This window comes from Labrus bergylta, chromosome 16 (assembly GCF_963930695.1).
Source record: "Labrus bergylta chromosome 16, fLabBer1.1, whole genome shotgun sequence".
Classification (NCBI taxonomy): Eukaryota; Metazoa; Chordata; class Actinopteri; order Labriformes; family Labridae; genus Labrus; species Labrus bergylta.
The window spans coordinates 21,635,589-21,652,431 of NC_089210.1; the positions used below are offsets into that span (position 1 = coordinate 21,635,589).

Consider the following 16,843-nt stretch of genomic DNA (forward strand, 5'->3'; position numbering starts at 1 on the left):
AATATAAAACACTTTACAATAAATAAACATATATTTGATCCTCAGTACACATTTGAAGTTGTTAACGTCTGGATGACGATATTAAATGTCTATCTTAGTTTGAGCAGATGATCAAATGAACATGATCAGAACATGATCAAATGTTCTGTTCAACTTTATTATGACCCTGCCGAGCCTCAAACATCATGAAGGACCATCACATCCTGGACACTCTTCTTCACCACCCTCTCATCAGGCAGTGGTCTGTGGAAAAAAAGAGAGGAAAGGCTTGTATGAATATTGAATATAGCAAAATGACACATTGCCTGTTTGAATACTTTATAGTAAGGGCGTCCCTTTTAGGTAACAAGCATAAAAGCATAAACCCAACCACTTCCAGTTGTCCACTTCTTTTTCAAGCCAGCTGTCACCTTACAGAGGCTCTAGTTACTTGTGATCTCAATAAAACGTTTTGAACCTTTTGTTTTGCCTTTACCAGCAACTTTAATAAAACTAAGGTTTTTTGACCAGGGTATTCTTTAATATTTTAAGCATAAATTTGTTTATTTTTCAATTTAAAAAGATCACAAGGTGAGGCTTTAAATCATAAAGGACTTTTATATCTCAAGGAATGGCACAGTCTTCACATTCACTGCACATTAGGGGTTAACATGGAAAGAATGTTTTGCCCTAACTTTAATTAACTACAATAGTTAAAACAGCTTCTACCACAGAGCGGTCTCACTCCTGAACACACAGAAGTGACACCCCCCCCCCCCCCCCCCCCCAAACTCTCTTTGCATCACAGAAGCCCCCACCGTCCCTCCGTCCTCCACGTTGATGCAGGTCACAGGGGTCAGTGATACAGACTGCAGCATGTTGTGCAGGCTTTCAGCCACATCAAATGAAGGAATTAACATATACGAAAGACAGAAAAACTGTTTCAACAAGTCATTTCCACTTAGCAGACGAAGTTCAGATTAAACAAGATTAAATAATGCAGCAGAGCGATGTATTTCAATGCTGTTAAAACTGCTAATTTCAGTGAATATTTTTTCTTGAACAACATTAAAACTTCCCCCTTGTTTTAAAAGTTTCAAAGTTTAAACCTACTTTAAACCACAAGTACCTCACCTGCAAACTCTCTACTAAAAAAAAACAAAAAAACAAAAAAAAACGAGAATACACACACTTACAGAAAAAAAGTTTGTCTTTTATGGAAACATACGCAACCCTAACCCTTGGCAAATACACAAGAGGGTTACATGACCTGATACTTAAATCATGACCAATGTTCCTCTTCCTGTAAATGAAAGCGATGTTTCATTTAAGGGCGCGGTCACACTGGCCATCTGTACCGTGCCCAAGCTAGCTTCAATGCTAAAGTCCAGTTCGTTTGGCCAGTGTGACCGCTCCGTAAAGTGCTCAGGCACGGTACACTTCTTTGGCTTCACAAGTTCACAAGCCCTCTGTGTCTGCTCCACCTTCATGCCATCAGCACTTTCACTTTCTCATGAACTTGTTCACAATCACATGCTGCAAGTTGATTAAAGATTTTTTTTAAATCAAATACTAGTATTTATTTTTTATTTAAGTTTTTCTTTGACCATCACTACCAATTTATTTTGCTTTTCTCGCTTGTTGTCAGACACATACAGTAAATCATGTATTTCTTACTCCTTTTCCATATTTCTCCTCTTGAGCCGTTGCTGTGTTCTGCAGCTATCAGATAAAAGTGATGGACAAAAGTTGAACGTTCCTATTACTGGAACCAATTTAAAAATGTACTAAAGTTCAGTATTTAAAATAATATGCTTAATTCATTGTTAAGACAACAGGCATATGAGAGTGACTCCTACTGGTTGTTTGTGATACTTGCACTGTAAAGCTGGAACTCTGAAGACACAATGGGTTGTTTTTTCTTTTAAAGTCACACTCAATAATATCAAAATTGGTTACAGTGTTGATGCTCTTTTTATGTTCTGCACCTTGTGTTAACATAACAAACCCTGCTTGGCTCAGTTTCAACATGAGCATATTTATTGAGAGAAAACAGCAGAACAATGGGTTTATAAATAGACGTGTCATAGTTGTATGAATAGAATCAAACCTGTTGGCAAGTGAAAGAAAAAAAATTGTCAAGCTGTTGTTCAAAGAACAGAAATCAATGGGACAAATTTCTACACTAATTCTTACCAAAACACCTATTTTTCATCTAAGTGTGATATCTAATATTTGAAGTCGGTATGTAAAATCTAATTTCAACAAACTCAGAACAGACAGAGCCTTGGACACGCCCTGAGATGATATGAAGAACCACACCTGTATGTCCACAAAGCAGACCGTCAGTTTCTGCCTCAGTGCAGTTGTTGGGTTGTATGAAAGGTAACACAACTATTGTATAAAACAAACAATGCCATTATTAACTAAAACCAAGGGCATATGCCACTCTGATGTGTGTAGAAGATGATTTATCTTAACGAATCAATGGAAAAAATTGTAGTGCTTGACATTTGTGTGTGAGCACAATTATAAATTCCTGGTTTTAACATGTGAATGCTACGACTTCATGAGCAACAAACACTAAGTATGCAGTGAAGGTTACTTTAAGAGTTTGGGTTATGCTTACAGATTTTGGTCTGGAAACTTGATTGGAACATCAGTTTTTTGTCAGAACAGAAACTGATGTCAGGGAAAACATTCAGTAACTTTAATACGATGTACGAACAAGCTGCAAAGGTTGAAAATATTGACTTGAGGACAAAACAGGCAGCAAAATCTGGATGCAACTGGAAAATAAATGTCTAACAAATACAAAGGAGATGTGGTGCTGCAAAAGGAATGAACATGCTGCAAAAAGCAGAAATGAATACATTAAAAGTAAACATTCAGCAAATACACAAATGAAGCAAAGTCAAAAACACACAATAGAACAGAACAGAATAGAATAGAATAGAATAGAATAGAATAGAATATAATTACTTTATTGATCCCAAACTGGGAAATTGTGGCATTACAGCAGCAGGTTATCCAAACACACAATATGAGTAAAAAACACAATGTTAGCAAATCTGAACATAATATAATATTAAATACAAAGTAAATAAGTACTAAACATATCAAAACTAAGAATGTGAATATATACAACCAGGATTTAACTAAGCATTACTAGTCTTAAATAGGAAGATTAAATATGGAAGATTAAATGTAAATGTGCAAAAACAGAGTTGTACAGTTGTAATGGACAGTATTGACATAAGTAAAAGTGCATGAGTGTATACATATCATCAGCAGAAACTATACAAAATAACGGTGAGTAGACAGCCAAATGAATGGGTTGAATGGAAATCTTTTGGGCAGCTGCAGGACTTTTATACCAAATTCACAATAAAGACAAAAAGGCAACAACATTTTAATCAGGAGTTTTATTGCATGATGTGCCATATTGCATTTATAAACAATGAAGACTTAAAAACAAAACAAACATTGTACAGTTCACATCAGGAAGCCAGAAAAGTTGGTCTGATAATAAAATTAACTCTTATTTCTAATATATCATTACACAGATTAAAGTTTTATTAGATTTAATTTGACACCGTAATAATCAGTGAAACTGTAGCAGGTACATCAAATCATCCACTTCTAAATTCATGAAATAAAAACACTAATAAAAAATCGTTAACACATATTCAAGAATAACAAAAAGCTGAATTATTGCAGAAGTTGATGTCTTGCTGAAAGAATGGTAGAAACAAATAACGGTTATGTCACGCCCCATGTACAGCGATTACATTCCTAAGCAGCAGTTGTGGGACTGAATCTGACCTCGGCCTTTTGCTGCATGTCATCCCCCCACTCTCTCCTCCCGTTTCCTGTCTCTCTTCAGCTGTCCTATCTAATAAAGGCGAAAAGGCCCAAAAAAGAAACGATTAACATGAAAAACACAACACCCCCCACCTTCACCCATTTCTGGCCTGAGGCCCACAATTAATCAAAAGGAAAACTGTCACTAATATGACATCTGTATGTATGAAACTCACAACAAACATCTAAACACACCACTCAAAGAGAGCAGAAATAACAACCTGACAAAAAGGTTGAGACTAAATCAGTACCATTGATTCACTTTTCAATCCCACAGTTAACCACAGTGCTCAGCTTCCAGGTTCTAAATGTCAAAAGTTTGCTGGCTACTTCAGGGAGAAAATAATAAATATTTGTTCTGGTATCTGTTTTATTTGATTCTGATTTTAATTTTAAGCCACATGTACGCTCCATCACAAAAACAGCATTTGATCATTTAAAGAACATTTCCAAAGTGAGGCAGTTTCTCTCTCTGAGCAATACCGATTTCATAACTAGAAGTAATGCTCTCATTTCTGGTCTACCAAAGAATAAAGTAAATCAGCTGCAGTTAATTCAAAACGCGGCAGCACGAGTGCTAACAAAGACCTGAAGGAGAGCACACAATACACCAATTTTAAAATCTTTACACAGGCTGCCTGTGAGTTTTCATATTAATTTTTAAATTGTTTTAACTGTCTATAAGGCAATCTTTACCCTCTTATTATCTCAACTATATTTTTGTTAATCTTTTCTGTTTTAACTTAACTTTTTGTATTCCTATTGGTGTGCATTAGTCTCTACTTCTCTACTTCTAAATCCATTTTTATTTCTACCCTGTTTTGTCACTAGTTTATGTTTATTCTTGTTTTTCAGTCGCTGTAAAGCACTTTGACTTTGTATGAAAGGTGCTATATGAATAAAGCTTGATTGATTGATTGATATCCAGAAGCCTCATTTGACTTTTCAATGTTCCCTGTGGGACCCTCAGTGGTTAAACAGGCCTCAGCTGTTTCTCTGCATCAGGTAAACCTGAAATATCCACAAGAGAGTTAAACACAAAGGTTGTGATATTCTACTGATAACTTTCATATTACCATTTCATTGTCTACCAGAATGTTAACTTTTAATCATCACTTTTACTTAAACTTACCTGTGCAGATGACGGGCCGGGTTGATCAGCACTAGTGTGAATAGAAGCATTGTTAGCAACTGTTATAAAAATAAGTGAAGCAATTTCTTACAGTTTAAAATCAGAGCATTATCTACTTTAAAAACAAAGTTTTTACCTGACTGGTGATGTTCCTTCATGTGTGTTTTTCTTCAGTGCTTTGTATTTTTTTGTCACGGTCTCAAGCTCCTCTTTGACATCTCAAACACAAAAAGTAAAACTTTAAACTCGGAAGAAAATGTCTTTGCACTTTGGTGTGCACTTTCTGTGTTAAAGCAACAATATTTCAGTTTGGTGCACTTTGGCACCCACAGAAGGTCCCTGAGTGCAACTGTCACCCATGTTACTCCTAACCCTTTCTAGACTATGTGAATTTGCATAACCGCACAGAGACGGCTAACTGGTTTCTATTTATACAGTAACTGAAGGCTTTTGTGTGAACTAGTCTCCAAACAGCCGTACACACTCTTCATGAGATGACCTTGGCCAACTGCCAAAGTTACAGACTGCAGAAAACAGGCGGTCGGGGCAGAGACGTCTTTCTCCCTGTTGAAAGTTATTCTGCTATTAAATCGACCTTTGACACTTCTGTTTAAAGGTGGAAAAGTCACATCTTGTTGCTTTAACTATGTTGTTCAAGAGCACACTCTAATCTGCATAATGTTCCTGTAACTTCCTCTCACCAGTTATCATCAGTGCTATAAAAATGACAGGATATATCCACATAAACTAGGATTACTTGTGCAATATTTCTTAGACCCAAATAAAAACAGTTTTGATTAGTTCTTCCAACTTCATAGTTTACATCTATCAAGCATTTAATCAGAATCAAACCACTTTGACATGCAAAGTTGTAATCGCTTCACTGGTGTTTTGTCTGTAAACAAATGTACTTGTTAACATTCACTTTACCTGGAACGGATTGATCATCTGTATTGAGTGATAGGTCCATTGACCTCAGAAGTGTTTCCATCAGTATCTTCTGGATGACCTCCTAAATAAGATTTAAAATATTTAACACTGTGTTAACCAGCACACTTTTGTTATGGATTTACTGGATGATACATTAACAGTTTAAATGTATGTTTTTTCTGGGCTGCTCAGAAAGCAGAAAAGTCTTAAATAGAAAAAAAGCTTTTGTGTGTTTGTTTTCATTTTTTATAAAAAGTTGCTTTTTTGTAAAACCGCAGTCACAGTTGCAGCTGCACACCTTTGTACTTTCTGTACTTTTCAACCAGAGTCCCTGTGCCGAGTGAAAAGGAACTGATGGCCCCGTTGAACGGTTCACATTTTGATTCATTTCTGAAACATGTTAACAAGTAAATCTTTCATTGATCAAATACTGACAAAGTTAAATTTAGAAATTTCATTTAGATACTTGTATTCAATTATGTTAATTACTTTAAATAACCATTGCACACATTATTATATTATTATTATATTCGCCATTTGAAGAGGTATTATCTTTTCCTCATTTAGTACGTTCTTACGGGAAGGTCTTTCTAAATTCCTCATCAATGCTCTCCATCAGCTTTGAAGCTAATTTCTCATTGAGGTTGTATTGTTTCCCTTTTTTTGGTTTGTAGACACCATTGTTTGCAACAATGCTCTTCAATCTCCCGTATAAAGCTCTTCCTTTTATTCTTTTCTGAAACAAAAACAAACATTTCCATAAATGATTAACTTTTGAATATCAAGTGAAAAATCGATGGTTTGGATGAAGGAGTAAAATATTCAAATACATACGGGATATAAGAAGGACTTCAAGTCACTTTCCCTTGAACTATTGGATTTTTCAACACCCTCCATGAGGCACTTGTTAAAAGCCCTATAGGACTTTATCATGGGCTCAAAGACTTTATCTAATGCACATTTCAAGTTTTCTTCAAGGTCTTCGCACACATTTGCTTTTACGCCAGCCTGAAACCAAATAGAAAACATTTAATGTTAAAACAATACAACTCTATACTGTATGTTAGGCATAAAATAATGTGTCAAAGTTTTTAAAAAATAGACGGATATCTGGCTCTAAACCACGTGTGAAGTTGCATCCAGATGTGACCCGATCTGGATTTAAAGTTATTTATGGTACAAGCAACAAATGACTCTTAAAGAAAGTAAAACTAAAATGTAAAATAAAGACCATACAAATATCATCACAGACTCAATACTTCAAAGACTATGTTTGGTGTGACATGGCATTGCATTTGTCTAATCACAGCCTATGTTGTCTTATTAAGCCACCATAGACTGTTCATCAGTGGCTTCTGCAGTTTTCTTCTTTCCTTTTATCTGGTTTCCCTCCATTTTGATTGCCCTGATTGTCTTCACCTGTGTTGTTAGTCTCACCTGTGTTTGATTACCCCTGTGTATTTAGTCTCAAAGTTCCTTTCCTCTTGTTGTCAGTTCATTGTCAGGTGTCTAACCTATCTATGTGTCTGTGCTTTGTGCAACCTGCCTTCGTCTCAGTTTTTCTCATTGTGATTTGTTTTGCCTTTTGTGGATTTTCTTTGGACATTTAATAAAGTAAGTTTTTATTCTGCCTTTTTGTTTTATTTATTTTTGTTAGACTGCTATTGGGTACTCTACCTTTTTTTTTTTTGGAATTTTAAGACTTGATGCATCCTTTCAGAATAAAAATTTCCACCATAGCCTAATTTAAATTGGTTTACAGATTGAATATCATAAATTCACAGCTTTATTCTTGTAAATGTACAACTCCAATCTCGATATTTTAGAAAAAAAAGAACTTTAACCAAGTCTACAATGTGCAATTTCTTTTCTCCTTTGTTGCTCTTTTAGTACCATCTGTTTTCGCTTTGTGGAGTTTACACTCCTACAAGCTACAGTATGGTATTTGAGCTCTTAGCCTACGGTGAAAGTTGTGGTGTAAAGACCCTCGTCCCTTGAGTCGTGCTGCCCACCTGCTCTGCTCACTTGTTGACTTTAATTGTAGATTCTTTCTTCCAAACCAGCACTCCAACAGCTGTATTTACTGACCTGTTTACCACCGTATGCTTTGAATGCACCATCATGACCTCATGATGGAGAAAATATGTGAAGTGGTGGTGCTATGTTCCTAACCACAGCTTACATTAATGAATGGCAGCAAATTTTTAAATGCGTCATGTCGCATGCTGTGTGTGATGTTGAGGGCAGCACTCACGGTACTGACGGTGCATGCCTCAATATTTTACACTGGGATATCTATCACATATGACGTGGTGAATTTTTTAGATGAAGTTTTCATGTAACCTTCAACACTTAAAGCCACACCCCTGCCAGGAAGTGACACTACATCCCTGTCCCTCACGGCTGCATATTAAGCAGCTATATCCCATTAGTTTGAAATAAGTGTGGTCCAATGTTTAAAAATCAGTGTGTAACTTTAAAATGGTCACTACTGAACACATAATCTCTTCAATTAAGTAAACTTTCTTGGGTTATATGTAAAATATTATATTTTTATGGGTGTACAACTTTTCAAATATGATTTTGTTAGCCATGTGCTTGATAGCATTCTGTAGTTCTGCTGCTGCAGCAGAGGAGAGAGATGTGGCGCTGGAGAAAATTGATGCAGACGTCAGCATGTTAGTTCAAATATTGTATATTCAGTTAAAAGGCCAATCAATCAGACTTATATTATTGCAGGTAAAAACTGGTGTTGAACCTAACATTTATTTTCATTTAGGTTAGTTTTGGATATTTTAGAAATCTTTTTTTGAGGAGTTTATATAGGGATAAGAAACATACACAATTTAAAAATATTTAGAGTGGTCCTAATACTGGATTTTAAGGTACCTTTTTGGCTCAGATTGTGATTATTGGCTGCCAAAACTAAACCTAAATGCAGTTAAAGTGTTATTTCATCTTACCACGTCTCCACAGCCGGCACCTTGAATAAGGGAAAGGATCCCATACGCTCCTGACACATACTTCAGTGTGACTGAGTGAAAGTCATTCAGTTCTTGCAGAAATTCCTGAAGTTTGGGGATTTCTATAAAAAAACCATACAATATAGAGCTTACATAATTACATCCAGAGAAACTTCTCACATGTAACAGATATTCTTTTATTCACAAAGTTATGCATGACCTTCACCTACCAGTTTCATCTGGTCCTAGCCTTTTCTCCTGAAGGAACTCTTTGGAGCTCACTGTGAACACTTTGAAACAGTCACCACTGAAATGTGTCTGCAAAAATAATGAATACGTTTAGGGTGGTATTGCATTGAAAAGACATCTTCATTTTAGATTTTCTGACATTTCAAAACTCACCTGAACCCCCTTTAGTTTCCCAAATTCTCTCTTCACTTCCTCCTTGGCCCGGATGTTCCTCTTAAATATGGCAGCACGAACGCCAGCTACTGAACTGTAAGAAGAGATCAGTATCAAGCTGAACCTCATACATTATCTGAAGCCTTGAAAAGTCAATCTCCAACATCTTTAATATGACGTGGTTTTCTTTCCTCTGAGGATAAAAGTTTAAAAAATGACATATATGAACAAAGTACACATAGTTTAAATATATATAATAAATACATGGCAGTAGACCCTGATTCTCGTCAGCGTCTTCCTCTATGGTTAAAAATCACTTACAGATCATCAGAGTCTTCGATAACATCAGACTTGGTGCAGATGAAGTGAATGTGCTGACACTGGCCACCATTTCCCATAAGGCTGCTGGCACTTTTCAGAATCTCCCATGGTTCTTTCTCTGATGCTGCTCTGTTAATGTCCGTCACGATCCACACAGTGGAACAGCTTTGAACCACCTACAAGGATGAAATCCAAGTTAATCGTGAATATCAGTCAATATCAAAGAAAGGTTATGCAATTAATACAGCAATGTATTTCAATGGAGTCAATATCAGTGCTTTGTAATAAAATAATGTTAAACTTAAAACAATATAAACAAAGTGATGCATTTAAATGATTTACCCCTTTCCACATTTTATCTCTGCCCTTGTTGCGGTCCCCATTTCCAGGTAGATCCACAAGTGTGACATTCTGGAGAAGGTCATTATTTGGCACCCTGATTGTCACACACTTCACCAGGGGCCAAAACCATTTCTTTATGCTTTTAGCCATTCCATACTTTGATCTGCTTCTTGTGTATTTGACAAGTTCTGCAGACAACTTTTTAGCCTGACAAAAGAAAAATAAGATTAAGGATTTACAGTTACACAGACCATCTATGAAGGTAACATGACAGGACTTTGCTGTTAAGGGAACATTTGATATAGAGCTGCAGACATTGAGGATCAAGTCCATTCTCTCTTTAAATCCATTTTTAGGTACTGAATTTACTATAACATTTTCTAAACTACCCCAAAATTAAACCAAACTTGAACGACCAGGAAGTATGTAAATTGCAGACATCACTTTATGTCTGAGATGGAAATGTTATACATTTCAAAACAAGATAGCTTTCTGTTAAGTAATTTTTGGATATGTACTTGTATACCGGAATTAAAATTCTCAGACTTCAAATCTTTAACAAAAAAGGTGAAATGCTGGCTGAAAGCAAACCAGAGCTGTACCCACTTTTAAATTGTATCTTAAACCGGTTTATAGCATTTTGTATTGTCATATAGTGCATGTATTTTAATGTATCCTCATATAGTGTTATGGGGTTTTATGTTATTGAATGTTGTACATTTTTACTCTGTTTGTTTACCCAAAGGCCCAATTAGGGACACATGTTGGAAATTAGCAATATACTCTTTATGTAGCACATCAGTTTCATGTATTGAAACTGTTAAATTGCATTGACCCCATTACATATATAAATTCAAATTCAAATATAAATGATACTGTAGATTTATTCTCTTTCTTACTGAGTCACAGGTCAAGGTTTTCTTCCTAGAAACAATAAATTCTGGGATTTCTCTGAAATGTTTGTCGTTCATGAGATGTTCCACAGAAGGGTTTTTTTCCCATTCTTCTCCATACAGCGCTGACAGCATTTCAACAGCGTCATTGTAATCATCGACATCTTCCTCTTTGCAGTCTTCATCATTCAGGATGAAAGTTAACAAGAACCACAACTCCTGCTTCAATTCCTAAAAAAGAAAATAATCATCCTTTAACTAATCGAATGAATCAAATACTGTAAATGGATGAAGCAATGCATTCAACATCTTTTTAAAGACTAGGGATTAAAGGATACATTATGTTCATCTTATTTTACCTCTTTTGTGATGAATTCAATCTCTGCCTCATAGTTCTGGTTCTGCTTGTTAGCCTCCACCTTAATGATGACTGTTGTACAAGCACTGACACTTCCTGAGGGCAAGAGATCCTTCTCTCCGACGACAGCATTTATCAAAGAGCTTTTTCCAGCCCCTGTTCTTCCAAAGACACCAACCAGCTCCCTCTTTTCTGTCTCCAAATCACAGATTTTTTCCCTGTTGTACAACAGTTCAAATCCGTTAATTCATATGAAAGATATTACAATAAAGGTGTCAAGTGTTAAGCTTTAATCCTTCTCATTAAATCCTTTTATTATTCATTAAATCATAACGGAGTACCATATACATTTACTATTTACTAATCCTATTCACACACATTCACAGAAGTTGATGCAGGGGTTTAGTTTCTTGCCCAAGGATGCTTCGACATACAACTGCAGGAGCTAGAAAACAAAACTACGACCTTGTTAAGAGACGACCAACACTACCACTGAGCCACAGCTGCCACATGTGAATAGTCGTACTTGAAATCTTGCGAAAATGTTCATTTCATGAAGGAAGTAAAAGCCAGATGTTTACCATCTAAGGGAATTAAGTTATTGATTTTGTTTCCTTCACAAAACTTTAGAAAAGTGGTTAGTGCGCGCCCCCCATATATGGAGACTATGGTCCTTCAAGCGGGCGGCCCGGGTTCGTATCCCACCTGTGGCTGCTTTCCCGCATGTCATTCCCCACTCTCTCTCTCTCTCCCACTGTCCTATCTCTCCATCAAAGGCACAAAAAGCCGAAAAAATAAATCTTAATCTTATTTGTCAACAAAGAAGGCCATTTAACAAAATGAGTCAAGTCAACAGTGAATCTTTTTTTTCACTTGTGAAAGGCACACGTCATTGTAAAATACAGATATGAGAATAATCAGAACAGGAGAATATAAAAAGCACAATTCATTCAGTTGTTAAAGGATAGACTGTAGCTCTAGAAGATGCAATAAATAATAATAATAATAATAATAACTTTATTTATATACCATGAAATACCTTGTTCTGGGCTTGTAAGAATCCAAAATGGAACAATGATCCAAAATGTTACAAAAAATGTAATAAAACCCTAAATTGTAATAACTGGTTGATAATGTGACAAGATGCTGGGCCCAAAATGTCCTAAGTTATTACATGAAGCAGGCAAAATAATTTTCTCCTAATAGTGTAATCATTTTATTACATCATAGAGTGAGTCAATAATTTATGGATTAAAGAGCATATTGCTTCAATGTAGAGTTTAGTACACAAATGCCCCCCACCCCCCATATATTAATTGGTGTGTGTATATATAAATACTCGGACAACTACACCGCCCAGGTATTGTGTCATTCTGTGGGAAACACTGAGATATATAAACTAATGGTTCAAACTTTTAGAACAGACCCATTCAGCAGTTAAAGTCCAGTGAATGAGCTGAAATGGAACAAAGGTAAGAGGTAAACTCACCAGAGCTTAAAGAAAAAGTATAGGTGAACAAATATGTCAAGATTGTGTAAATGTCAGAGTTCTCCAAAAGGCTTTTTTTCAGGGAACAAATGGTCTCACAACTTGCAGCTTTTCAGCAGAAATGGAAGTATATATATATATATATATATATATATATATATATACTATTTTCTTATATTATTTATTAGACCACCTGTCATAAAAACGAAAAAACTAATATTTTACAAATCTTTCAAAAACTTGTTGAAAACCAATAATGCTATTGTTTATTTGTCAAATAAATTGAAACAACTAAATAGTCCTTTTTAACATATAATAACCAAAAAACTTCATATTTAGTATGGCCTCCTTTGACCTTGATAACTGCTTGTCTCTTTTGTTATTGAGTTCCAAATAGCTTCTAGCTATTCCCACAAACTTGCTTTAGATGAAACTTTTGTGCGATCAATCTTTGAATCTACTAAATCCAAAATTTGTTCAATAGGATTCATATCCTGACTTTGACCTAGACAGTCCATCAGTTCCACTACTCCAGATCCCCTTTTCTTTGTCAAATAGTCTCTGCACAGCTTTGAAGTATGCTTGGGGTCATTGTCTTGTTGGTATATGAACCATCCTGATTGCCTGGACCTGTTTTATTTCTTTTTGTCAAAACCCAAATAGTCACAAATCTCTTTTGGACCCATAAGCAAATATGAAATATCTTTTTTCTTACTCTAGAAAAGCATTGAGCTTTGTTTTTTCTCCGTGTAGTATTTTGTCATGAACACATGCCATGATGTTTCTCACTTCAGACAGCATGACTTTTTCTGTTGGAGAAAAGAAAAGACAAAGAAACAAGTGTATTAATTAGGTATTAATTAGGTACCATGTTAAACAAAATCCTTTCTCTTAAATGTCAATTAAGGATAATTTAGAGTGCCATCAAAGCAGCAACCGCAGGTGTTGAAAAAATAAGCCATTATAGTGAAAAAGAAACAGCAGTAAACATGTGTACTGCATGGTACAAAGAATTACTTGGCATCCATAGAAAAGCCCCAACACTGTGCCTGACCACACCTTGTTTATAGACTAACATGCCCATGTTAGTCTTGTTATTCAGGTTTGTGTGTGTACATTTGTTAGTCAAACAGTGTGAGTGCTGGGCATGAAAATACAAACTTCATTTGGCAGAAACTACTATAGACACTTGTTCTGCCCTCTGAGCTGCTCAGGCCAAATGAGAGGCCCGAAGTTTAAGTCCATGGTTAATTTATGAAGTAATGGAAGCATTGATATCGTCTCTATGGCATGTTGCTAAGAGACACCTAAGGTTTAATATGAAGTCATGACACATACATGCTGGTGAATACTTTGATCTGTTGGTTGGAATTGTTCTCAGCGTAACATAAATACCTGAATATGTGGAGTCCCGTCGTCGTTTCTTAGTTGGTGATAGCCATCCGCTGGACTCCCGCTGAGACTCAGACTTTCTTTTTCCTTATTTTTCATTAAAAATCAAAAACAGCTTTTTGCCTCTTACAATATTAAAACACACAAATAGATGATTTGTCAGAACAAAACATTATTACTACAAAAGCAGATCATCATAAATCATACATAAGATACTTTAGACCTTACCTTTATCTCTTGTGTTACTGTTGGCCAAAACCTAAAGATGAAATATGCATTTGACTCATTGAAACAGATATCATCCAAGCTATGATGAGTGTGACTAAACCTCTGGAAGTGGAGTCAACCATTGATTCAGTCAAATATGATGGTGATTTTTCTCAGGACACATCAGTAATTCTATTGCACATTGATGATTAAAAGAGGTACAAGTATAATAACAGTATCCCTGGAAAATGTATTTTATCCTTACCTGAGCAGAATCAGCAGTTTCTTCATGTTCCTGTTGACAAAGTCAAGAAAATAATCACTCTCAGAACAAAGCCATGGAACATTTTAGCAGACATTTAAAATAATTATGGCCTGACTGTAATATATACACAACACTAAATGAAAGAAAATGCACTGCACTCAAAAGACAAGAAAATTAATTAATGACCTGATTTGTTGCATTTTTCTCCCCCTAATGTCAAAGGGAAAAGATGAATTTGAGAGATTCCAGTAAATACTATTTTAGTCATTCTTTCATCATACAATTACTAATAATTGATAGTCATTCTACACGTGAGAATGTATTAAACCTAAGACATTGAGGAGTATTACCTTCAGAGACTTGAGTCTCTTCTTGAATTTTGCCCTTGGTCCAACTTTCGTGATCATGTCTTTGATGTCATCTTTATCGAGAAGGTAAAAACTTTCCTCATCAATACCTTGAACTGTTGTTAGGAAAACAATTCAGAATAATCTTTGTCAAGCAAAACCAAACATTGTTTAAAATGATGAAATTATGTCAAGTTGGCATTGTAGAGCCATATTACAGCACATTTTCTGTTTCTATTAGCATATGATTGAATGTTTCAGTATTGGTGGGAAATTGCCTGTGACAATCAAAAAGAATGGTAATACTTCACCTTGAAAATTTTCTATCCAATCGCTGAGACTCCATTCAGTTAATTTTGTTTGAACAAAATCATCCATGACGGGAAACAGCAACTGTAAGGTAATCACATAATAATATTGAAATCTATTGTAACAACTTCACATATTGCAGAAGTTTTTATGAATTAAATGTAATTAGACAAAGATAAGGAGTTATGAACAGATAATAGCAGGTGCAAGGAAAGGACCCCAGCAAGTATTTGGGAAATATCAGTCAGGTCAAAGCTTCCACCCATAGATTATATCACCATTTTAATGCATCAGAGGTTGCCGCTTGCTTCCACATCAAATAACCATTTTGACTTACAATCCCCAACTCTTTTAACAAAATGTACATTTGTATTTGTAGTGCTATCATCTGTAAATCAGTGACTAATGCAGGCATTATTCTGATTCATCACTTCTTAGATCAAAGTCACAACAGCTCTAAAGCCCCGTTTCCACCGAGCGTTTTCCATGAAGCCTATCTACTACTTTTTCAAAAGCACCTCATGGTGACGTCTTAAATGGCACAACAAAACATCCCTCCATAGTTGTTTCAGTTGTAAAAGTGCTGAAAATTAACTCTTTTTCTCTGGAAATTTACTCAAGTTTAACAACCAAGCTTATTCACATACAATCTATACCTTTACATTATGGAGGAGATGTCGTGTAATAAGTCAATAAAAAACGATTTAGCTATTTAAAATAGATAAACAGAAGCTCTTACTGAAACTGATTATGAAGGACCTTTTTAAGTTATACAGAAACATATAGTACAATACAAAATAAGATGAAAGATAATAAGTTCAATCAAACAGAGTTAGTAAAACCAGTTACATCTCTCTTTCTTTCTTATCTTATGTAACACTGCTTTACTTACAATTCCTTTGGAGTCCTTTGTTGACAATGATGAAAGCTAAAATGGGAAAAGTCAAAAATCTCCACAGATGGCTGTATCAAAACTCCCAGCTGATAAGGAAAAAAAAAAAAAAAGAAAAAAAAACAATCTCAAGCAGTCATTAAACCTCCACCACCTCAGTCTTGGTAAATACACTAGAGGTTGCGTGACCTGATACTTAAATCATGACCAATGTTCCTCTTCCTGTAAATGAAAGCGATGTTTCATTCAAGGTACTTTAAGTTCAGAACTGGTTTGGTACCTTGTTCTAGGTATCAACAACAGTTTACTAACTATAGTACACACCCAAAAGTCAAACTCATGCTATAAGAGTGCTACAACAAAACTTAAGGCATATAATGTGAGCCACCTTCTACACGCAGGGTGTTTTACTGCTGTAGGTTTGTGTGTGAGCTGACTTTAACCTTTGTTTCACTGATTCAATTCATAGGGGACACCACTTTGCACTGCATGAGTGAAATGTTTGTCACAAAGAACATAATTAAAAGAGAAAGTTTTGAGATCTGCAGGCGTAGGAAACAGCCGGGCTATGACAAACACATCGCTACCCCACCCCTTACCCCCTGGGACCAATGGCACAACTAACAGACAAAAGTCAGCGAACACACACACATCAATTGTTCACGTGCTGTGTCATGACAAAATCCTGACATGACAAAAAGACTGTGGCTTCAATTTTTTTTTTTAATTTGAAGCCACAGTCAAATTAAACAACGTTT

General features: G+C 35.6%; 1 protein-coding gene across 1 annotated transcript; it reads right to left on the minus strand.

The window, feature by feature from the left end:
- Positions 1-5,149: 5,149 nt before the first annotated feature.
- Positions 5,150-14,944, minus strand: LOC110003509 (nuclear GTPase SLIP-GC-like). The gene is made up of 14 exons (XM_065964809.1): positions 14,888-14,944; positions 14,538-14,567; positions 14,294-14,324; positions 13,389-13,482; positions 11,186-11,402; positions 10,833-11,057; positions 9,934-10,140; positions 9,592-9,767; positions 9,271-9,364; positions 9,099-9,186; positions 8,869-8,990; positions 6,740-6,913; positions 6,484-6,641; positions 5,150-6,295 (listed from the first exon to the last, which is right to left on the minus strand). Exons 1-14 carry the CDS (start codon positions 14,942-14,944, stop codon positions 6,184-6,186), a joined length of 1,785 nt encoding a protein of 594 aa, XP_065820881.1. The 3' UTR covers positions 5,150-6,183.
- Between the last annotated feature and the right edge of the window lie 1,899 nt (positions 14,945-16,843).